A 25282-nucleotide genomic window follows, 5' to 3' on the forward strand; every position below is an offset into this window, starting at 1 on the left:
ACTCTGGCTATCATTACCTAAATAGCTGCCTTGCAATGTTGCCATATCCTTTTGCTTTGTAAGCCGACATATGCCCTCTCCAGAAGCATTCTCTCTTCTATTTAGTTTAAAGCCCTCTCTACTTTCCTAGTTATGCAGTTTGCAAGAACACTGGTCCCAGCACAGTTCAGATGTAGACCGTTCCCAATGGTACAGCCCCATCTTTCCTCAGTACTGACACTAATACCCCACAAGCATAACCCCACTTCTCCCACATTAGTCTTTGATAAGGCCTTATCTGCCATCTCGAGTTGGCAGAACATAGAATATACAGTGGCAGTAGACCATCAGCCCTTCGAGTCTGCCCCGACCCAAAGCCCTCACTTCCACCCTATCCCTGTAACCCTATAATCCTTCCTTTTTAAAAAAAAAAAAAATTTAGATTACCCAATTATTTTTTCCAATTAAGGGGCAATTTAGCGTGGCCAATCCACCTACTCTGCACATTTTTGGGTTGTGGGGGCGAAACCCACGCAGACATGGGGAGAATGTGCAAACTCCACACGGACAGTGACCCAGAGCCGGGATCGAACCTGGGACCTCAACGCCGTGAGGCGGTTGTGCTAACCACTAGGCCACCGTGCTGCCCCCTATAATCCTTCCTAACCTTTTTGGACACTAAGGGCAATTTAGCATGGCCAATCCACCTAACCTGCACGTCTTTGGACTGTGGGAGGAAACCAGAGCACCCAGAGGAAACCCACGCAGATACGGGGAGAACGTGCAGACTCCGCACAATGACCCAGCGGGGAATCGAACCTGGGACCCTAGCGCTGTGAAGCCACAATGCTAGCCACTCTGCCACCGTGCTGCCCGTGAAAAGAATGCCACAGCACTTTTCACACAAGGGCAAGAGGAGGGGCCACCTAGTGCCCTGGCCAATATTTATCCCTTACCCAACATCACTGTAACAAGTTATCTGCCCATTTATTGCATTGCTGGTTTTGGGATCTTTGTGTACTATTGGACTACCAAATTTCCCTACATTAAAATAATTACTGCACTCCAAAATGTACTTTGGGATGTCTTGAATTTGTGAAAGACATTACATAAAACTACGTCATTTCACAGCTATGTGTTGTGGAGTCACCTGCAATTTTAAGATAATGGCAGCGTTGTGGGCAATATAAGAGTATAACATCCGTCTCTCTTACTGTCACCCACCACCCAATAATCTAGGATAAAACAGCCATGTCCTGATTGGGATATGGTGCCTGAACATCACTACAGCTTAGTCACTGAACGTCTTCAAAGATGATGTTTGAACCTGTAAACAATGTTACTAGCAAAGTAGATAATTGCGGGTATTTGAAAAGCATCTTTTAAGCCAGCCGGGCCACAGAATAGAGTTTTCTCAAAAAGCTGTTCTGTCAAAATAGAGAGGCAGTGTATCCCTCAACAGTGTCACTTCTTCAGTCAGATTGTCTGGTAACATGATGAGGCTAAAATCATGTTTGGTTGTATCAATCTGTCTACTGTTGTCATTTTTTAATGTAACTTGCACCAACTGTGCTATTACACAATGCAGGCTGTTTTTATGATAAACTGTAGAGTATAATTCCATAATCTTGCACTATTTGATCAGTTATTGGTCATTCAGCGAGCAAGTCACCATTTGTCAACTGCACAGAATGTCTCAGAGTTTGATGTTCACCATCACACTTGTTTTCAGCAATATATTTTCAATGATCTTTCAAGCACAATGCAACGTATAGTGGTGTGAACAAAAAAAGTGCTTTTGCACCTGACACTTTGTAATTTAGATCAATGAGGAGTGAAGTATCCCTGCATTTATATTGTTAAAGTCACCTCCCTTGTCTTGACAGCAGCATCATAGACCATCGAAAATGTGGGCCAACGCGAAAGTCAAATATGAAGTGTAGCCACCTGGGTTGGCCACTTCCTCACACAAAATGGAAGAACGCAAAGATTACAGGGTAAAATGGACATTGGCAAAGAAACAAGCAGTTTGCAGAATCCCCTGTGTTCTAGCTGCTACAGAAACTGGACAGAATTGTAACTAACGAGCTGCGCATATTAAGTGAGCGATTCACGGTGATTCCCAGGCACAATGGACATAACAGTTAACTGCAATTGAAACATTCTATGGAAGGTCAGACATTCCGGCGCCAGTAGAGTCTAAGACAAAGGACACCAATAAGGTGTAAGGAACCGCCCGGTGATCGAGGAACAGCCCCGTTATTGGGGAAATTCAAATCAATCGATTCGGAAGAGACCCAATCGATTGCAGGTTTAGAGAGGGTTCGCCCAGAAGGAAGCGAAGCCCCTGGGACCTATAAAAGTCAGGTCCCAGGACTGATTCGTTCTTCTTGACCAGCCGGCCCTCCCAACAGAACACCTTTGCCGTAGAAGAACCTTGAGAAGGAGAGGCCTGGTCAGCAGCTGCCATCAAGTAAGTGTCATACAACGCATGCTACAAGAGTAGACACTCCTGACCCCTTTAGTCCACACCAACTGGAAGCCTGCGGATCCAGGACAAAGCAAGAGGCCATTGTTCCCTGATTCCAGATAAGTATTGGCCTGTTAGTGGTAGGAATAGCCTAGTCTCTTAGTTTTATATACATAAGTAGTAGATAACTGTATTATAATAAACATGTCTTGTTTGAACTAACTGGTGTATTGAGTTATTGGTCTGAACTTGAACTTGAATCTTGTGGCGGTATCTTAACGATACCTGGCGACTCTAGAGCTAAGGAATAAAACAGAGCCAAATTGAGTGTAAAGCACACTCACCCAGAACGAGCAACAGAAGGCATCTTAAAGAATCTCTTCTTTTATCCCTTGCTCCTTCAATCAAACTACTGATCTAGTTGAACTAGCCGGGGGGGAGGGGGGCGGGGAAGAGGAAGGAAAAATTTAGCCAATGGAAGTAATTGATGAATATTTCCTATTGAACAATTCCTTTCCACCTTCTGCAAAGAGAAATCCGAATGAATACAGAACACCAGCTGCACAAAGAAAATCCTTCCACAAACACTGGCAAATTACTGCAAAAGCATGAAAATACTCAACCAAACCACAGCTGGCTTTAGGTTTCGTAACAAGGCAACAGGTAAAACACTGAATTATGTACTATGTGCATTTGGCAACACTTAGTGCACAAAACCAACCTTGAAGCTGCCGTCCCAGACTTGCCTTCCGTCTCAAACCTACCTACCCCACTCAAGTTCTGTTCCATTTTTCTAAATAACTTTTGTCGCAAGGAAGTGAAACTTGTGGTGAGTGTCGGGGGTACCCCTTTGTTTACCAATCTGAGCAATGTTCTGCAGTTAATGAGACTGCCTGTGCTGTTCATAAATTATTGAGCACTTCACTTGTTTCTGTGTCAGCAGTGGCTTCATGTGTTCTTCCCTCTGAGTTGCAGGATTCTGGGTTCAAATTTCACTCCAGGTCCTGAGCATTAAGTCTGACGCGCCAGTGCAATAGTGAGGGAGTGCTGTTGTACTGCCAGAAGTTTATCGGCTGAGGTTCTAAACTGATCCGTCTGTCCTTTCAGTTGGATGTAAAACATCCCACATTACAATTCTGAAGAAGACTAGGGGAGCTATCCCCAGTGCCCAATATTTATCCCTCAATCAAAATCACACAAGTAGTTTAGCTGGCCATTATCACATTGCTGTTTTCTGGAGTGTGCTACGCAGAAATTGGCCATCACATTTGCTAAATCACAACATTAACTGTACTTCAGAAGTACATTATTGGCTGCAAAACACTTTGACACGTCATGTGGTCGCGAAAAGCATTGTATAAATGCAATTTTTTCTATTTTATGATTCTGTCTTTTTCCTTTGTTGGCAGAGTCATCTGGCTAGCAACTTTTACTTGAAGTATTCTGATTCTTCCATTAACGACTGACTGTGCACCTCTTCAAATTGACTTCTGCAAACAGGACATTTCACCTAATGGTAAAGGAAGATCCGAACCATTCGGACAGTCACATTAAAAGGTCAGTGCAGTGTTGTTGTCTTTAGCTGTTCCAGGAAGGATTCAAAATGCTGTGAGAACTTATGAAAAAAAACCCAGGTGCAGAAACTTAGCATAAAACAAAAATAGGGGGATTCCCTGAATAAAGAATGAGTGTGCCACAGTAATGCAAGTAAAGATGGTTATGTGCAGTATTGAATCCCAGAATTTTACTGCTGACAGATCTGAAATGTAACTAACTGCAGTGTTTTACCTTTTCTATCCCCAAACTGAAATGTCCTGTGAAATCTGGAAATGTATCTTCAAAGGCAAATAGTAAACATGATGACCGATGTTCCAGCCCAACAGACCAATTTTCAATCTGTGCTGAGTTAGCTGAAAGTGCCTCAGCTCTGGAATTCCCCTCATCAACCTCTCTGCCCAGCTCTCCTCCTTTAAGATGTTCCTTAATGCAAACCTCGTAGTCCAAGCTTTTGGTCAGATGCCTTAATAATTGATGCGGCTTGGTGTCAAACTTTCCCTTCCTTCGGACGTTTTGCAAACTTAAAGGTGCTACATAAATCTAACTAGTTGCTGTTGTATGGAAATGAAGAGGATGAGGATTTGGCTGTGATGTGCACATTCATTATGTGGGCGACAAGTTGCTGTCTGGGCTGACACAGAAAGAGTGGTGTCTTGGGCGGCGGCGGCCGCTGATCTTGCCAGCAATGCTCTCCAAACTAGCCAGTGTCTGCTGATGAACAACAATCCAGCTGACAAAACATTGCAAATAATCGACATGGTCTTACTCATTACTGAGAAACTAGCAGAGGAGTAAGGATATCACAACCTCTAATCTGACATTCATGGCTAAAATGAGCGCCTGTGAGTGATAAAAGAATGTCTTAAGTGAATCTGGCTTGGTCATCCTTGAAGCTTTCACAATATTTAAACTACCGTTTTGTCCCATTGTGGCAAATTGAACATTATAATAATTCTTCCATTGATATTGCATTGTATCACACTGGAATGGCTCAAAATGTTGCACACATTTGACTGACATGTGGACCATTTTCCAACACTATCCTAAGTATAGCAATGAAATGAACAGCTTGTTAATTTTCTTGGAATAGAATCTCTACAATGCTGAAAGAGGTCATTCAGCCCATCGAGTCTGCACCGACCCACTGAAAGAGCACCCTACCTAGGTCCACTCTCCTGCCTTATCCCCGTAACCTCACCTAATAAACCCATCCTGGATACGAAGAGGGAATTTTATCATGGCCGATCCAACCAACCTGCACATCTTTTGACTATGGGAGGAAACCGGAGCAACCGGAGGTAACCCATGCAGACACGGGGAGAAAGAGCAAATTTCACACAGATAGGGCTCAATCAAACCAAATTTGTTTCAAGCGTGATAGCGATTGGGAGTCGTCGTGTGTTTTCCAATGGCTGACCTGATGAGGCCGTCACCAGTGTCTAATGTTAATTAGGACACTTGATGATTTGCCGGGACCGGACCCGGCAGCTTCCCTCTAACGAGCATTTAAACCGATCCTGCAGAGCAACGCCCAGGCAGCACGCAGCCATGCCACCGCACAGACCAGCTCCAGGATTCGGAAATGCCAACCTGGCTAGACTGATAAGAGTTGGTGAAGTCCAGACAGGATACCCTGTTCCCCTGAGGGGGCCGGAGGGTCAGCCACAGGTCAGCCAGTGCTGCCTGATAGGCAGTAGCAGCAGCCGTCAGCTCGAGGAGTGTCACCAGGAGGACTACGACCAATTGCCGCAAGAAGCTCAATGACCTCCACTCCCTAACAAAGGCACGTCTCGGGGTCAGCATGCAGAACATGGTGGCACGGCAAGGCATGTGTCACTGCCAAGTCTGATGGGGCCCTGCCGCCGGGGGGCGCGGGGGTACCATCACGAACTGGTCACGATTGTACACCATTAAGGAACGTTACACCCGAGACATGTGAAGCATGTCCCTTATACCACACTATGGGCCAGCCTGCCCCCCACCCCCGGTAGCCCTTCATTCCAGCCCCCCCCACCCCCACCACGTTCCCAGCTGCGAGAGCTGTCTTCTTCCCATGTTCCCATCTACATGCTGCTGCCCGCCTCCACCCCCCCCCCCCCACCCACCCCGCCAAGGCATGCCATGTGCAGCTGATGGGTGTGAGCGTGCAATCAACAGACAGGAGTCAGTCATTGGCACAGATTGAGGAGCACCAGAGCTCAGCTCACGGGGGGTTATCACCACTCCCCTGCACCGGTATATTGACCCGCTGACAGTGCCGACACAGGCCCATCACACTAGAGCGATGTAAGACAGGCCCTGTGAGGGTAGAGACAGGGCGATTGGAGAGGGCGGGAGCTGAGGGCAATGGATGGGTGTGGCGATATTCGGGGAGGGGGCTTGAGGGGGTACTGTGAGCTTTGGGGGAATGGCTTGGGTGGGGGGGGGAAACACAACTGGGGGAGGGGAGAGAGGCAAGAAGGGGAGAGAGGGAGAGATGATGGACAAACCCACGTCCTTTGTGAAGAGGGAGAAGACAGCCTCTCTGGTCCTCTGAGCATGCTGGACTCTCGCCGCCGGAGCCTGTCCTTCACCTCCCGGCTGGTCCCGCGGGAACCTCCCTGGGCTCGCACTCCTGTTCCGGCTCCTCCTTATCCTCCTTCTTGGAGATGGCCGCATATTCCTCTTCCTCCATCTCCTGCATGTCGCTACTGTCCCAGGTTGTGGAGGGCACAGCAGACCACCACAATGCGCATGAACCTCTGGGGGTTGTGTGTGTGTGTCCTGCAGTGCACCACCAGAGCAGTCATCGGAATCACATCTTGAGGAGTCCGATGCACCACTCATTGACAGCCCGGGTGGCCACATGGGCCTCGTCTCTGCATTGGTCACCAGCCTCTGTACTGATGTAATTAGCCAGGTCTTATTCCCTTATCCTCAAGAGCCAGCCAATCACCCTGGAGTGTCCCTTGAAGATGCCGGGTACCTCTGACTGCACCAGGATATAGTTGCCGTGCACGCACCCTGGGAAGTGTGCGCACATGTGCATGATCTTCAGGTGGTATTCGCACACAAGTTGGATATTCAGGGAGTGGAACCCCTTCCTGTTGATGAAGACGCTACTAGACTGCCTGGTGCATGTAAGGCGACATGCCATTTATTACCCCTTGAATTTGGACATCCCAGCGATGACAGAGAATTCTGCTGCCTGGGCATCTTGATGGGCTTGATCCAGGTCAAAGTTTATATAGTCGGCTGACTGGGCAAACAGGGCACCTGTGACCTCATGGATGCACTTGTGGACTGTTGGTTGGGACATGCTGCACAAGTCCCCACTTCAATGATCCTGAGGCATAGAAGTTCAGGGCTGCGATGATCTTGGTAGCCACGAGGTGCAGGTATCCTCCACGTAGTGTTAAGTTTGCGAGGACATGGCACAGGTGCTGCACCATTCCCTTGTTGAGACGGAACCTCCTGCGGCACATGTTGTCTGTCATATGTTCAAAGGAGCAGCGACGCCTGTACACCTTGGGCCATCGTCTCCATTAGCAATAGCCTTCAGCTGTGCAGCCAGCAGCCGCCATGGTGACTGGGAGTTAAAGTGACCATCACCATATTACCATGGACAGGGCTCTGTCACGGGGGTGTTCAGTGGGATGGACAGGCAGCAGCTGGAGCTGTCCCAGTTCTGGGTATAAACGATGCGAGAGGGGTGGCATGGCAGACCCGTGGGTGCTGTGCTCCCTCAATCTGGGGGTAACTCCCCCAACAATGGATGTCCACCCCCTGACCAAGCCCGAGCAACCCCATGCCCCTCAGCCGCCTCAGGCTGACTGCCCGATTTTGAAAATGGCTACTCACCTCCTCTGATCCCCACAGCAGCTAGTTCACTAGTTTCATGTTTTTAAACAGGTGTATTGAACAGCGCCCGCATGAACGCTCGTTGGGGAGGTAGTTAGATCATAAATTTCATAGAATTTACAGTGCAGAAGGAGGCCATTCAGCCCATCGAGTCTGCACCGGCTCTTGGAAAGAGTACCCTACCCAAGGTCAACACCTCCACCCTATCCCCATAACCCAGTAACCCCACCCCAAGAGCAATTTTGGACACTAAGGGCAATTTATCATGGCCAATCCACCTAACCTGCACATCTTTGGACTGTGGGAGGAAACCGGAGCACCCGGAGGAAACCCACGCACACACGGGGAGGATGTGCAGACTCCGCACAGACATTGACCCAAGCCGGAATTGAACCTGGGGCCCTGGAGCTGTGAAGCGATTGTGCTATCCACAATGCTACTGTGCTGCCCATCACAGGAGGCCGTTCGATAGAGGGTCCTTCCCATTAGTAATGGACAGAGATTGGTCTTATTGGTTTCTTGCCACGTCGTGACGGGATCCGGTATGGGAGCAGGCCGGTTAGATTGGAAACCGATTAGCGTCTGATGTGGTTCCCGATTTTGGTCTCTCCTGCTATCTAAACGGCTCTCTCGTTTTCACGTCCGGCGAGATGCGGCCGGTAGATTGCGGCCATAGTCACCCAAGGCCGGAATTGAACCCAAGTCCTTGGCGCTGTGAGGTAGCAGTGCTAACCACCGTGCCACCATGTCGCCCACATGTTGGTTTAACATAGCTTGACTAGTCAGAAGATTGCCAAATCAGGGTTTGAGCTCGTAACCGAGGCTGACAGAAGTGCAGGAAAGTGGAACAAAAGCCCAGGATTGCCAGGGACGTCATGCGTCTGACGGGACATAAACCAAGGTTCTCCTGGTCAGTTCTGGCAGATGTTAATAATCCATATGAACAGAAGTAGGCCATCAGCTCCTCACGCCTGCCCACAACAGGATTCAATTAGCCATGGCTGATCTGAATCTTAATCTCAGCTACCTGACCTTGTTTTGCTAACCCTCAATACCCTATCTCTCTCAGTTTCGAAATTTTCAATGAACCTAGTCTCAGCAGCATTTTGTTTTCACGGGGTGGAGGGGGTTTCCCATTTCCACTTCCATTTTTGGCAAGAAGTGCTTCATCGCTCCCCCTTAGTGTCCAAAATTCTATGATCTATGATTTGTTCTGTGCTGTATTTCTCTATGTTCTCTATAAGGGCCGAGCTCAATTTTATTTCTGACAATGCACCATTCAACCAGAGGAAACAGTTTCTCTCTATTTGCCCGATCCAATATCATCTTAAACACCCCAATTAGAACACCCTTTAATCTTCTGTATCAAAACAAATATAAGTCTATGTAACTTGCCCACATAACTTAACCCTTTTAGCCACAACTCTGGTGAATCTGGACAGCATTCACTGCCAGGCCAATATGTCCTTCCTCAGGTAGAATGTTCAGAACTGAATACAATTGGAGAGGGGTTCTCAACAGAGGTCTGTGCTGCTGTCGCCTAACATCTGCCTTTTTATTCTCCAGGCTCCTGAGTTAAAGATTCCTTGAGCCATTTAATTTTTAAAACCTGATTTCTGTACTTGGACTCCTAAATCCACATCCATTGAAAAGCAGGAATTATCTTGGTCAACATTCAATCCAAAGCCAATACCATGAAGACAAACCTACTGCCTGGGACATAGCTGCAATGAAATAGCTGCAGCGCTTACCTGTACCGCACTTCAAAAGTAATTCATCGTGTGAATGTGACACAGTGTTATACAGTTTTATTTATCTATGATTCGATCAATCCTTGTGGCACTGCAGTCCCTGGAGTTGATAAATCTGAGGATGAGCGAGTAGTCCACTGGGAGGAATATCTCATTTCAAAATAAAAAATGACAAGGAAATTCAACCTGCAACCTTGTCCAACTGTATGCTGTTACTATCATTCTGTTTTCAGCAGCACATCTCATTTGAACTTACATCCTTGAGTTTACTCACATTGTGAGTGTCCATTAAAAGAAGGCATGAATGCAGATTCAGTTCTTCATTGCAGCAGGGCTGCTGGCATGTAAGGTTCAGTTGTTTGCAATGCTCATCCCACCGCGTTGACAAGGGGCACTCCATTAAACCACTGTTTGATCAGTACCCACGCTCCCATTTCGACTACAATGATTTCACCTCAGTTTTAAACAAAATCGTAATGAGGGAGTCAGAGTTGCAATCCACAACTAAAATTTCTTATTGATGGATGTAATTGTTCCCATGCAACATTAAGAAGCACTATGATGGGCATCACAGCACCACTTCATGTTACATGCTACCCGAGGCTTGGAAAAATATTTGGAGAGTAACAACACGTGCTTAACTTGACCAAAGAAAAAGATATAGCATACCCATATGTCAGCCAAGACCCTGTGGTCCCACTTACACATCTATGCCAGAGAGCGGATTCAAACCAATAGATTCCATGGAAATACTCAAAGGGGGAATATGAAATGAATGGTTATTTTGATGTCTTGGCCAATATCTATCCCTTGACTAACATTTTCTGGTAATTTTTTTTTTCTTTATAAATTTAGAGTAACTAATTATTTTTTCTAATTAAGGGGCAATTTAGCGTGGCCAATTCACCTACCCTGCACATCTTTGGGTTGGGGCGAAACCCATGCAAACATGGGGAGAATGTGCAAACTCCACACGGACAGTGACCCAGAGCCAGCATCGAACCTGGGACCTCGGCGCCGTGAGGCAGCAGGGCTAACCCACTGCACAACCGTGCTGCCCCTTTTTCTGGTAATCTTAATGCTGTTTGTGAGACCTTGTTGTGTGCAAAATAACTGCTCAGTTTGCCTACATGATGGCAGTGACTACATTTCAAAAATACATAATTGAAGTCAATGGGAAAAAATATTGGGTAAGTAACATTTCGCCTTTTTCACACACTATCCAATGATTAGAACCTTTTCTGTTTGATGCTGAGGGAGAAGATTAAGGCCTGGAAAATTGATTACAATGGAATAAAATTACTTGGGATAAGCAGAGCCCTACCTCTATGCAGATTTTCCTCGATCATTTTGGTTTGGTGGTGAAATATTTGCTCTTGGAGCCTACAGACAGATTGTTTCATTTTCTCTCTCCGTGTCACCATGTAGCACAGATTTCTAACCTGTTAAAACAAGCACATTATTACCCTTTTTGAACACTTCACACTGTAATACATCAAAATAGCATTAACTCACATTGTAACATAGAAGGCAGATTACAGCAGTCAACTTGATTCCATATTAATAAATACCTAACAGACCCCAACACCTCTCAAAAATCAGCAGAAATGGTCATAGAGGAAAACTGATAGAATTTCTGAAATGGTTCGGACAATTTCATCAGGCGAAAATTCCTGACTGGCCTACAACCTGACTTCATTTCTTAACGATGTGGAGATGCCGGCGTCGGGCTGGGGTGAGCACAGTAAGAAGTCTTACAACACCAGGTTAACCAGGTACAACATCAGGTGGAACTGTGGAAGGAGCAGTGCTCTGAAAGCTAGTGATTTGAAACAAACCTGTTGGACTTTAACCTGGTGTCGTAAGACTTCTTACTGTGTTCATTTCTTATGTAAACACTGATGTTGTTCTGCCAGTTGCGAGAACTATTTTGGAGTGTAGATATAGGGAGTAATTGGGAATGGACTGACTTAATCAATGTTAAATGGACAGAAAAGCAAAAACTTCATAAATAACCATCGCCATTAAAGCCCTCACAAACAGTTTTTTCTTGTTTTCCGGGACTTTCGGGTGATTTGAGGGAACTTGTATCTTGGTTTATGCTGGTGAATTTTGTGTTCATTCATTGGAAGAATTACACTTCATTATGTTGAGCATGTAGTGACAACAACAGGAATTCATTGGTCAGCTACACCGCAAATCAAATGATCATAAAGCTCCCTCACATTGTCCCAACAAGTTTTCACAAGGGCAGGTGTGGTAGGAACTTCACATCACCTGTCCCACAGACAACAGAATTACCAGTCAGACAAGTCACAGGTACTTGAAAACTTTTCCAAAAAAAATGTGTTCATAGAATGTGAGCATCATTGGAAAGGCCATCCTTCATTGTTCCTAGGATGTGAGCATCATTGGAAAGGCCATCCTTCATTGCCCATTCCTGATTTCCCTTGAGAAGGTCGCCTTCTTTTTGAAAAACGGCAGTTCATGTGGTGTAGGGGACACCACAGTGCTACTGGGAAGGGAGTTCCAGGATTTTCAGGCCCCGACTCAACATGGCGTCGGTGTTCAGGGGCCTGCCGCGCAGGAAAGTAGGCCCCGGGGGGGGGGGGGGGGGGGGGGGGGGGTTCATGTGCCAGAATATATCCCACTGCTCCTTGCCTCCTGCTATTGCACTGGTACAAGTAGAAGCCGATTTCCATGCCTGCCCCTTGACTGGCAAAGTTGTGTGATAGCAAAATTAAGTTTTGGAGGAGAGGAAGAAGAAAAGGAAATAACTCACAAAGTATTAAAATAGCCACGTGCGGTCTCAATTTGGCATCTACTATAAAGCCGTGCTCAATGTTTAAGAAAGATTTGACACTCTCTCTAAAAGCATACAGCTGTTTAATAACAATTGCAACAACACTGCTATAAATAAGCAGCATGTGTAATAAAAATAAAACCTGTTCTGCCATCATAATCATCAGTAATTCAATAACACAATAATTTCAGAACTGGAAGATTTATAAATGCCTGACATTATTGCGAAATTGCAAACTCTTGTTTTTTTAATGGTACCAATCTGAGCAAGGAAATTATATTTTCCTTGGTCATTGGTGTGAATGTTAAAAGGAGGCAGTAACTGCTGGTCAGTGACATGAGTATTAACTCTGGTGGTAAGTGGTGTGACAGTTAAAGAGGATGTTAATTCTTGTGGTCAGTAATGAGAATATTAAAGATAACCGTAACTCTGGTGGCTAGTGCTGTGAATATTACTGTGCTTTTACTCAAATATTCCTGCTGCTGCGATCTCATAGAGGCAACACCTTTTTAATAAGAAATTCAAACTTCCAGTTAATAGGTAAAAGAATGACATGTTTGAAAACTTTTACTGTAACAAATGATTAAAAGCACAGTTGACTAAGAACATAAGAACATAAGAACTAGGAGCAGGAGTAGGCCATCTGGCCCCTCGAGCCTGCTCCGCCATTCAATGAGATCATGGCTGATCTTTTGTGGACTCAGCTCCACTTTCCGGCCCGAACACCATAACCCTTAATCCCTTTATTCTTCAAAAAACTATCTATCTTTACCTTAAAAACATGTAATGAAGGAGCCTCAACTGCTTCACTGGGCAAGGAATTCCATAGATTCACAACCCTTTGGGTGAAGAAGTTCCTCCTAAACTCAGTTCTAAATCTACTTCCCCTTATTTTGAGGCTATGCCCCCTAGTTCTGCTGTCACCCGCCAGTGGAAACAACCTGCCCGCATCTATCCTATCTATTCCCTTCATAATTTTAAATGTTTCTATAAGATCCCCCCTCATCCTTCTAAATTCCAACGAGTACAGTCCCAGTCTACTCAACCTCTCCTCATAATCCAACCCCTTCAGCTCTGGGATTAACCTAGTGAATCTCCTCTGCACACCCTCCAGCGCCAGTACGTCCTTTCTCAATTTTATTAAAAACTATTTTATTTCTGTAAGAAACTTATACTTTTAACAGAAATGCGTGTTCCCATTTTATCCTTATCACCCATTGCACTCTCCACAGAATTGCGCTCCATCTAGCAAAGAAACCACAGTTACTTCCAGCTTCCACTGTGCTCCCATATCCCCATTTGGCTGAGTAGTAACTTTGAGTGACTGCCTCCAGGCGCTGACCTCAGTTTTTGGAGAAAACCCATCACCAGCAATAAAGCCTGTTTTGATGATTCCTCTTCTCCTGGCCATACCACAGCTGCAGTGGTGGGACATGAACCCATGCACCCATAGCATCATCCCTGCCTATGGATTGCCTGTCCAGTGACATTGCACTACAGCACCATCTCTCCCATATTATTTTAATGATTTTATGTCATGTGCTCATAGAAAATAATTTCTGCAGTGGGCATGAGGTAGTTTGTACAAATTTCCCATGGTGTGAATTCTCAATTTAGAATGTTACAAGAACCAAGTCAAATTTTCCCCCTCATTTTAATCCCCAAAATCTGGGGGGAAAAAGTCAAGAGCAGGGCTAGAAGGAACTCATTCCTGAGTGTGGTCTCAGCCAACAATCTAATGGCTGAGTGGAAAGACACGTCATTGGCTGTTCCTCAATTCGAGGATAATTTCTACTCAGGGTTCTGAGTTTATGTCATGGGTCTTCACTTGGCCGAACAGACTAATGTTTGACCCACAGATCTTTGGATACATTGGGCAGGATGTCCAAGGAGGTAGTGGGATCCAGAGTGCAGGATTTGATTACTTTTCATTCCTTCTCTTGCGTTGCTTTGCCTAATCGTTAAGGCATTAACTCAAAGAATGACGCAGCATAACGGACACGCTGAAACCGGATCATTTTTTTGTTCCGTGTGGCTCTGTGCCATTTTACACCATGTGTGTTTTTGAACACTGGGGTCAAAAGAATTGCTCAAAGCCAGGAATTTAGATGATTTCCAAAGCAGTTTTCACTTGTGTTGTGGAGCATGGGTTAGTTCCACTTTCCCAAGGTAGAACATAGAACATACAGTGCAGAAGGAGGCCATTCGGCCTATCGAGTCTGCACCGACCCATTAAAGCCCTCACTTCCACCATATCGCCATAACCCCTCTTAACCTTTTTGGACACTAACGGCAATTTATCATGGCCAATCCACCTAACCTGCACGTCTTTGGACGGTGGGAGGAAACCGGAGCACCCGGAGGAAACCCACGCACAGACGGGGAGAACGTGCAGACTCCGTACAGACAGTGACCCAGCATGGAATCGAACCTGGGACCCTGGCGCTGTGAAGCCACAGTGCTAACCACGTGTGCTACCGTGCTGCCCAAACCAAGGTACAAACCAAATTCTTCCACATTTGGAAACTAAGCAAGAAAATCAGGGCAAGAAACAGGAAAGGAGATAGGGATCAGGATAAGAACTAGGAATGCAAACCGTTTTAAATGGGAGACGTTGCTCAACATGTTAAAAGCAGTAGGTAGGTCTGTAAACTCCAATAGCAGCCTGGAAACTCAATTCCCTGTCCAAGAATGCCATCTGATAACATCAATGTGAACCAATGTAACAGTGAATCAGTGAGTTTATTATTTCCACTTCAGGACATAGCTCACTAACAATTCGATATAAAGCAATTTTTACATAATACATTCTTTAGTCTGCGAGACTAGGTTTTGCAATCCTGTGCAGCCAATCACAGACAGATAATTTTCTCTGAGCTTCTCCTGTTCTGCTGCTGTAACTCTGTCAGAAGTGCGTTGAAAATCCCTCATACTTGTGTAAATGGGGTTTCCGACACATTTCCAGTAAATTTACAACAGGAAATCAGTTGGCTGAAAAAGAAGATGCAGATGAGGAGAAAAAAAAAAAATCAAGGAGAGATAGGAGTTGAGAAAGGGACAATAGTGAAATTAAGAGACAGGTGCATGGGGCACGGAGAAGGGAATGAACACTAAAATAACATCTGGTAAGAAAGAAGGAAACAAAAAAATCAAAATAAAAAAAAGTTAAACAAAGAAGGGAAAGAGAGTCTATACGATTGTGTAGCGTCATAAATGATAAGACATAGATTCAGGGGAATTCAAACCAACTTCAGTGGGAATAGGGATGACTCACAAATACAATAGGCTGAGAGCACTTCCAGCTCATTTCCAACTGTTTGCCTGCTGCCATGTTGACAACACTTTTGAAAAAGAAAAGTTGGCTAAGATGTCCACTAGAATCAGCCGGATGTCTCGTAAACACTTGTAATTCAGGATCCTATGATTTCATTAGGTACTTGACGTATCTTTAACAGCAAACAATTGTGGTTACTCATAGAATCATAGAATTTATAGTGCAGAAGGAGGCCATTTGGCCCATCGAGTCTGCACCGGCCCTTAGAAATAGCACCCCACTTAAGCCCACACCCGTAACTCAGTAACCCCAACTAACCTTTTTGGACACTAAGAGCAATTTAGCATGACCAATCCATCTAACCTGCACATCTTTGGACTGTGGGAGGAAACCGGAGCACCCGGAGGAAACCCACGCAGGCACGGGGAGAACGTGCAGACTCAACACAGACAGTGATCCAAGCTGAGAATCGAACCTGGGGCCCTGAAGCTGTGAAGCAAACCACTGTGCTACCGTGCTGACTCTTCCTACCCTACGGGGTTGTTGCTTTTAGAGGGTCACTGAGAGACAAAATGAGAAATTTCTACCGAGGAGCTAAGGGTCACAGGAGAAAATTGTAAAATATTAACAATGAAATGGCATAATAAAGGATCACTTCACCAATTCCAGCTTCCAACCTCAGCCAGGTCGAAACAAAGGAGTAAGCTATCCTAAACCAGTCTTGCACTTCCTCTAGATTACTGAATTTGAGCGTGTGTCACAACCCTGTGTGTGTACCAACAGCATTGCAATCAATCACTAATCCTAGCTATTATTTCTATTCAGATTTTTGGGTTAGGATCAATTTGTTTTATGTTGGCAGTTGGAGGCAGTACAGACTATTGGACCTTGTTAACACACAAAAATGCCCACATCAGTGTTCCAGATTATAATGGTTGTTAATGCAAGATTTGATAAAGAAACAAGTGACGAATGGGTTCCACAATGGTCTGTATGAGGTGTAACTAACATTAAAATTCATACCCACCCTCTCCAAATCTTGTCGAAGGTGCGTGAAGAGCCGCAGTCGTCGGTATAAGATGTCCTGCTCCTGCTGGGCGAGATTATCCACTTCATCTGTTTTTGGAGCCAGAAGTGGCTTATTGAAATTTGACTTTCTTTTGAGTCTCCAGTACTGGTAGAAAAAATCCACCAAGACATCAGACATCTGCAGCTGTTCGGCCACATCGGAGGGCTTTACCAGTTCATAGAACTCCTCCTCAAGTTGTTGCAGCTTCTGCTTCCTTAGGCTCGCCTTCTCCAGCTCACTCTGGTTCACCTCCAGCATCCCATCGGCGGCTGCAGCAAGCTGCCGTGCCTCGTTCAATTTGCTCATGGCCTCATCTCGTTTAGTGCAGGAATTGGTAGTAGTGCTGCTGTGATCCAGGCAGTAGGATTTAAACTTAACTTCATCATTCTCTGCAAGAATAGTCCTCATTTCCAAGTTGCGGTCAAATGCACACGTCACATGGAATGCTGTTATACAGGAAGCCATTGAGCACTGGAAAGGAGAGCAAAGATAATTGATGTAATGCTGCTCCTATTAAGCAGATCTCAAAGTAAACAATACTACCCGCACCATTTTACTCAGTTTATGGTTCACAAATCTGCAATGGTTTTGCCTCCAATCCACCAGGGAACCCATTTTCCTGGTGAGGCCGTCACACTGGCAGTCCAGCTCCATCATGCGGCAAGTATGTTAAAAAGAGCTTAAAATACACGCCCACAGCCAATAAGGATTTGAACATTCAGGCCGGGATTTTCTGCTCCCAATCGCATTAGGTAGGTTCGGCGACGGGAGGGGAAAATCTCACGAGAACAGGCAAATTGTGTTTCACATCGACATGAATGTGTAATGCGAGTGTCCCCTCTCCCTTTCAGTGATGGGGCACATTTCCCAACGTTCAAAGTCAGGAATATCATTTTAATTAAATAGCATATTATTATTCCCAAGGAGCACACCTGGCAAGCAGACCTCCTAGGGGAGCTCAAGTTGCTGCATCTCTCGATCATTCAGTGGGGAGTGGGTCATGGAGTCAGTGCCAGGGAGCAGCATTGGGCTTTGCTGGGGGCAGTTCCAGGTTGAACCTAGCACCGACGCGACCTTTAAAATGGTGCCCCTATCTACAAAGGACCAAGTTACTGGTGTGGCAAATGAATCAGAGGATTCCCCACCAACGATATGTTGTGGGACCCGCCTTTGCTACTTTCTATTTCTAAGTGTGGGACTCTATAGCGCAGAAATCCTCCATTGCTCTCAGCAGCTTCAACCCTGCTTTTTGCGCCCGCTATCGTCCTTTGCTGATTTCCAGGAAAATTCAGCCCTCAAGTCTTTTTGGGATTCATACACTGAACTATTGCACCCTTTAAAGATATTAAGAGCAAACAGCTTGAGCCCATTGGTTTGCTAATTTGATGAAATGACAAAAGCCCCTTTGCATGAAATTGTTTCATTTGTGAGACTGATTTGAATGCTTTCTTATCCAATGGGCGTGCTCTAATTTCTGGGCGAATGAGTGATCAGAAACGACTTCCTTAAATCGACTCAAAAAAGTTACTGTGTCATAATCCTTCCGGGGAATTCCAGTGCTATTCCAGGAATTTCATCAATTATATTCTTTGACAACCCCCCAAAAAGCAGCAAGATTAAGCTCATCAATCACCTTAATAACTTTGGCCCTGAGCTTCCCTCGGTGTAGAAGAAAAGAAGCCTGTTAATGTTGAAACTCGGATGTTTCCCTGTAGATAAAGGGTTGTTAGCTGCTTTAACTGCAGCTGGGAGATCGAGGTGGTTCTTCTGAAGCACCTTCCAGGCATAGTCCCTATAATCATGTCAATGATGTCAGCTTGAGGATTTTTGTCCTTTTGTTATAACTTAAGCCCTGCTCCACTGCACTTTTGTTGCTGGAACAGTGACAACAGAATTTTGGTGGGCTCACCATCTCTAGTTCAAACCTGAGGTATAGCTCATGGTGATAGGAAAGTAGAGGACTGACAGTGTCAGGGCAAAGGGGAAAAGTGGTGAGTATGTGTAATTCACCATCACTTGGAGTGGTTGAGGCGCTAAGTACAAATCCATTAAAAGAAAGCTCAATGAACTATGAGGGAGGAAGAGAAAGATCTGTTGATGGGGCAATGCAATGTAAGGTGTGAAGAAGCTGTTTAGGATAGATCTGTTTCTGGGCTGAAAATTCGATGTAAAATTTTTTTTTAAAGTAATGCACCCAAACCCTTTACAATTCACTAAAATGTACGCTTTATCACTGTACACAAGTTTTAAGTTAAAATTTATTTGAAGGCATCTTTATCCCTCCATTTCTCCCTTCTCCTTTCACCTGGCAGTATAATGGAGCACAGTTCTACGGGTAATGGGCAACTTTGGGTACCTTGATAAAGTGACCATCCTTCATATACGGGCCTGGACAATGACCGTCAGTAGACTGTTCACCCACAGATGGTATCACATGTAAGACTGATTCTTTCTTCACTTAAAGGGCAAAATTCTCCCAACTGGGGACTAAATCCCGAGGCGGGTTCGGAAGCGTGGAGTATTTCCTGCTCCAGAGGCTGGCAGGAAAACACGCCAAACCCTCTGGCTCCGACCTAATTAATTATGCAACCAGATGTATTGCGCCGTATTCCGTGGCAGGGCAGGCCAGATGATGCGTAGTCTGTCGCCCTACCCGAGCACCATATTGAAAAGGCGCCCAACATCACTGAAAGAAGGTGGGCCTCCTGAAAACGAAGATGGATCTCTGGGAGCACTTTGAGACTGGAAGATAGATCTCCTGAGAGAGAAGACGGAACTCCAGGAACATTCTGAGGCTGGAAGATGGACCCCCTCCAAGACACTGAATGTGCAAGATCCACCTGCAGAAGTCCCCCTACCGACCGCTGTGGTGTTCGGAAGTCCAGAGTTGCTGGAGGCCTCTATCCTGAACTCCAGAGGCAGCCTCAGGCATTGTCCAGGTGAGTCCTGATATCTGCATTGTTCCAAACATGCTTACGGTGCATAGAGAATTTGACGTAGGTGCCCTGGCTTTCATCTGCACCCCACTGGCACATGCAAATGAATTTCATGCCGTTGTCCAGTGGTTTCCCAATCTGTCATAATGGACACCGGTGGAAAATCCTGTAGGAAATTCACACCTACGTAAAACCGAGTTTTGGGCCTCCTGCCGAATTCTCACCCTCCCGCCCGCCATTGAACCCACTGGCGCGGTGCTTGGGAGAATTTCGCACAAAGTCAATGCAAGTGTACTTTCCAGGAAGAGTTGGTCGGCAGCGATGACTAGTGGGAAACCAGAACAATTTACTTCGAGTTCTGTGACAACCTGCAAAGCTCCGATCAGTGCCGTGGTTAAGAACAGCTAATTTAGCACAGTCTGGGCAAGGGGAGGAGTGGGAAGCAAAGCATTGTATGGGTCAGTTAATAAGCTGTCACCACCAGGAGAGCCCAAGACAGTTAGATTCCACAAGTTTCCACTAAGGTGTAAATTCTCCTGCTACGATCAGTCAAAATGAAGGTTCAGGCTAGGCTAGGAAGCAGGGAGATAATTAATGCACAAGACATAATCTGACACTTTAATCACCACTACATCCTCGAACAGAACAAAGTGCATTGCACTTTCATTGTAGTCATGGAACAATATTGGAAACTGACGGACATGCTCATACTGACCTGAATACATGTCCCAGTCCGTTCATTGCAAAGGCTACAAGCCAGAGCCCATCTGCTAGCAGGAATGTGTGACACCTTTGTAATGGGTTCCATCTTCTCAGGGCAACCTATACTTACCTGAAAATATAGAAACACAGTAAAGCTTAATTAGACACACCATGGAATCTTTTGGCCTGGCTTTTTTCCATCCAAGAACCTAGATCGTACCAATCCACACATCCTGTCACCACCAGGGCAATTGGCAGAAATCCTAACTCGGCCTCTGCCCACATCACATTTGACTGGGTGCTGCAGCACTCATTTGATTCCGAGAGATTAGCGGACTGCTAAGTGGTAAAAATTGAGAACTGAACACCACCAGTCCCAGTTTGTGGCCCTACACTGAGGTTTCAATATTGTACATTTATTATATAATTTATTTTCTATCTTATTCTAATCCTCAACCGGGAGGGTGACTGCGATTTGCTCTCAAGATTGGTAATGCGACTCACAAAATTGGTACTGAAAGGACTTGAGCTCGGAGTGAGTTAATTGGTTTCTGACTTTTCATAATAGCGTAAAAAGGGAAGGGAAAGGGAATTTAAAAAAAACAAAGTCCAGATCCATCCTGACTCCTAAAGCTATCACCCTGCAAACAAAGAGGAACACATTTTTACAGACAATGTAACGTTCAAGAGACAAAATAAAACACACACAACTCAGAAATAAAAACAGAGGCAGGACAATTAACATTTCGATTGCAATTGACATTTCCATCACATTTGGGTTTTAATTATTACTATGAGTTTGATTTGTGTAGATTTAATAGACTTTCATTATCTAAAATAGTGGCAGCTAATTGTTTAATGAAGCCTTTTCCCGTCACTGAGATTAAATTGACTGACCACATAGTAACCAGGAAAAGGCACAAGTTCACCCAGCTCATTTGTGGCAAGTTTCTAGCCAATGTACAGGAGGCAACTGCCCTCCGGTAATCTATTTATAAAACAATTATGTTGCAATTAGAATCAGCAAAACATCATTTCAGCAGAAAGTTTAAACAAACATAGAGTAATGCTTTATGGCAAAGTCTACTGCATGGGGGTGAACATGTGGCTGTCCTGCCTCACAGTTAGAGGAACTGTGCAATGACAAAATATAAGGAATTAGACCTCCTCCTGGAATTGCCGATTTAAAATAAAATGTGTAAGAGCGACTAGCCTTTCAGGGCAAGATCAGAGTTGTATATTAACTTCATTCTTTTCTTTTTTCAATTTATTTCTGTGTTTATCAAGGCAAGGGAAGCTACCGCAAATAAAAACATTCCATACTAATTTCAGATGCCCAGTATTAATGTCAAGTACTCCCAAAGCAATGTACTGATGAGACACTTCTGTCGCCCCATTCTCATGGGGAAAGAGGGCTGAGACTGTCCACATTCATTTCAAATGAGTCATTTGCAACTAAGAGAAAAGATTTGATCAGATTCCAGAGAGCTGTGTCAAACCCAGTGTATTATTTAATTCTCGTGAGAGCAGTTATCATCCAAACAACAAAGTCTTTTAAAAGAAAGAAAAAAAATCCCCAGATTACACAAGACACTTTCTTTTAAGTAAGTTTGCTAACCTCTAAATATTTGATTCTAGCAAACTGTCGCCTGATCACGCCATTCACAACAAAATCAAATCACCCAATTGGTTTTGTAGCAACAAAGTATTTAACCCGTGAACTTATTCTGCTTGTTCAACAGGAAAAGCGATGAACAGCCCCCTTCTCCCAATGGCAGTTTTGCTGGGACCCTGTTGTTAATCACTTTCCAGATGGATGTCTTACTTCAGGTATCCATAAGGCACAGCTAACATGGACCCACTTTGTGCCACTGCGTGTTGGCTTCAGCGCACCTCCTCTCTTGGGACACAGCAAACACTTCGGCTGAACACCCAGAGCACACGTCCGACATAACCAGCTGCCAAGGGGCACCTTCAGGATTCCATAACAAGCCTATTGTGGTTTAAAAATAGCAAAGGGTCAGGTGTCTCCTTCGAGAACCAAAGCGAATAAACTCTTCTATGCAGACACGTGAGTCAAATAGTCGTCTGTCATAATCAAATAAACATTCAACTGAAATCTTTAAAGATTAGCCAAATTAGCCAATGTTGCAATCAATATTTAAATGAGACATATAAAACTAACAGGAATTTTATTCTCATGCACCATGGATCTCATTTAAATGATTCTATTGTGGAAACAGACTACAGGGCGACACGGTAGCACAGCGCCAGGGACCCGGCTTGGGTCATTGTCTGTGCAGAGTTTGCACTTTCTCCCCATGTCTGTGTGGGTTTCTTCCGGATGCTCCGGTTTCTTCCCACAGTCCAAAGATGTGCGGGTTAGGTGGATTGGTCACGCCAAATTGCCCTGTAGTGTCCAAAAGTTAGGTGGGGTTGCTGGGTTACAGGGATAGGGTGGAGGTGTGGCCTTAGGTAGGGTGCTCTATCCTGGTGCAGACCCGATGGGCCGAATGGCCTCCTTCTGCACTATAAATTCTATATAAATCTATATCGTCACAGTTAAGACAAACAATTATTTATGACATCTAAATATTGGGGGAGAATCTTTGCAGGGATCTCCTGCTCTAATTTTGAAAAGGCCACTATCTCTCTGGGGCTCTGAGCTTCTGTCAAAACTATGTTGGGGAATCTGAAGGTCTGTGGAAATTCCAGATGGGTGCAAAGTCAGTGACATCACAGGAACCAGTCGGCTACTTTAAGAATCATCAAACCCATGCTGGTACATTTTGGTTCTGAGGCTCGAAAGACTCACCAAGCCATGATCTCTGTATTCAGGCAGTCAGTAATCACAGTTTAAAGGATTAAATCACAGGATTTAAAGTTAAAGCATACGCCTAATAGCAAAGCCACTGGCCTCAATCTGGAATGTACATGCCTGAAACCTGGTAATTCCTGAGCTGTCAGGGCAAAGCAAAGGTTATTGAAAGTTGGCAAAACGATGCAATCGTTTGCATGGTGCATTATTTATTGGATTCTTCCTTGCCAGTCACAACACTTGCAGGGGTAAAATTGATTAATATTTAGCTCTGAAAGCAATAACTTTTGATTCATATAACACCTTTGATGTCAAGTAAGCTATGAAGGGGGAGATTAGCAGGGAGCAGTCAATATCTTGGCCAAAGTGAAGGGTGCTTAAAGAGATTCTTAAGGGCGGAGACATAGGGGGCAATTCTCCAATATTGGGCCTAAGAGTTTGTGCCGTCGTGAACGCCGTCGCGTTTCACGACGGCATGAACCGGGCCCGGTTACGTACGATTCTGGCCTGACGCTGGAGCGGTTCACGCTGCACCAGCCTTCTTTCATGGCGCAAAATGGGCACCACGCCAACCCGCGCATGCGCAGTTGGGCCAACTTAATCCTGCGCATGCACAGTTGGGCCACGCCATCCTGCGCATGCGACTTCTTTAGCACACCGGCTGGGCCAGACTCAAGATGGAGTCGGTGTTCAGGGGCCGGCCGGCCCCGGGGGGGGGGCAATCGATGGGCCCCGATCGCGGGACAGACCCCATCAGAGGCCCCCCTCCTCCCCCACAGGCCACCCCCCCCCCCCCCACCCACCCACTGTTCCCGCAGATTTCCCGCTGGCAGCGACCAGGGGTGAACGGCGCCGGTGGGACTCTGTCGTATCCGTGCAGTGGCTTGGCCCAGCGAATTGGGCCCCGCCGATTCCAGCGGGCCATGGCCGGTGCCGCGCCAAAGGAGCCAGCGCAAATGGTGGCGATTCGCGCACCACCGAGAATCGCTCGCCGGCATCAGGGCGTCGTGGCACGGTTGCGACGATTCTCTGGCCTGGCGCGGGGCTCCAAACAAGTTGATTGAGGCTACTAAAAATTGAAGAAAATACACATCCCAGGACCAGGTGACATGCAGGAATCTAATGCTGCCTCTTTCCTGGGTCAGAAATCTGTAACAGATCACTCAATATATCTGAAACTGATGAAATGTTTTATCATTCCATTCAATTACAACTTGTGCAGCTGTTGACAGTACAGATTTATTTACCAGATGTGCTTGTTAGACCAACACCATTTAGAATCCTGTGAATGACTGGCTATGTGGTTACGAGAAATAGAATTTTAAAATCCTTTTATTCCAGCAGATCATCAAATAAATCTGGAATTTAATTTGGGCTTTATTGTAACTAGATAGCAACCTGAACCCAGTATAGACAAGGGGAAGGCCTGTGGTAATGTTGAGAAACTGTGCCAGAGGTTAGTTTCACGGCAAGTGCTAGTATGGGAAAGTACCTGTTGTTTGGGAGCTTTGAAGCAATTTATAATTACTGTAAATACACTTTGTCTACAGAGTACTATTCAAGTACCTGTAAGTAAGTAACCTAAAATCCGAGATACACGGTTCTAGAGTTCATATTCATCCATCTAGCAAAGTTAAAGATCCTGTTAATGGCGCATGATGCACTGTTGTAAGACTGAGTGCAGAGGTGAGGTTTCTTTATTTGACTCCTGGATCTTCCTACTTTTTCCCACAAATTAGGCAGGTAAACCCACAACCTAGTTGGTAGGAGATTGATGGTTCACTCACTCCAAGGAATTGTGGAGCGTAAAACCCACAAAACCTGACACCAAAGAAATCCCACAGGGTGGGATTCTCTGCTGGCCTTGCTGAAATCGGGACATGCCATCGGGCAGAGAATAGCTCCCGCGCCAGATGCTCCGCCTCCCCAAAAACAGAGTGACTGCGTCGGACGCTGCTGAAGTTGAAACACCGTTCACATATCATTAGTGGGCCCACCCACGATGCTCCACTTCCGATGGGCCGGGTTCCCAAGAGCGCGGCTCACGTGTGCTCTCACAAATCATAAACCTGGTGTGGTAGCT

General features: G+C 45.4%; 1 protein-coding gene across 12 annotated transcripts in view; it reads right to left on the reverse strand.

The window, feature by feature from the left end:
* The window catches only part of jade2 (jade family PHD finger 2), a 204093-nt gene that overhangs the window by 41402 nt on the left and 137409 nt on the right, over positions 1–25282 (reverse strand). For all 12 annotated transcript variants that reach the window (XM_038795873.1, XM_038795874.1, XM_038795872.1 and 9 more), the window contains 4 exons: positions 22207–22374; positions 20395–20511; positions 16702–17214; positions 10922–11039 (listed from right to left, as the gene is read on the reverse strand). In XM_038795873.1, coding sequence (XP_038651801.1) covers positions 10922–11039; positions 16702–17214; positions 20395–20511; positions 22207–22374 — 916 coding nt within the window. The remainder of the gene's footprint in view (positions 1–10921; positions 11040–16701; positions 17215–20394; positions 20512–22206; positions 22375–25282) is intronic.

The sequence above is a fragment of the Scyliorhinus canicula genome, chromosome 4 (genome assembly GCF_902713615.1).
Source record: "Scyliorhinus canicula chromosome 4, sScyCan1.1, whole genome shotgun sequence".
NCBI classification, from domain to species: Eukaryota; Metazoa; Chordata; class Chondrichthyes; order Carcharhiniformes; family Scyliorhinidae; genus Scyliorhinus; species Scyliorhinus canicula.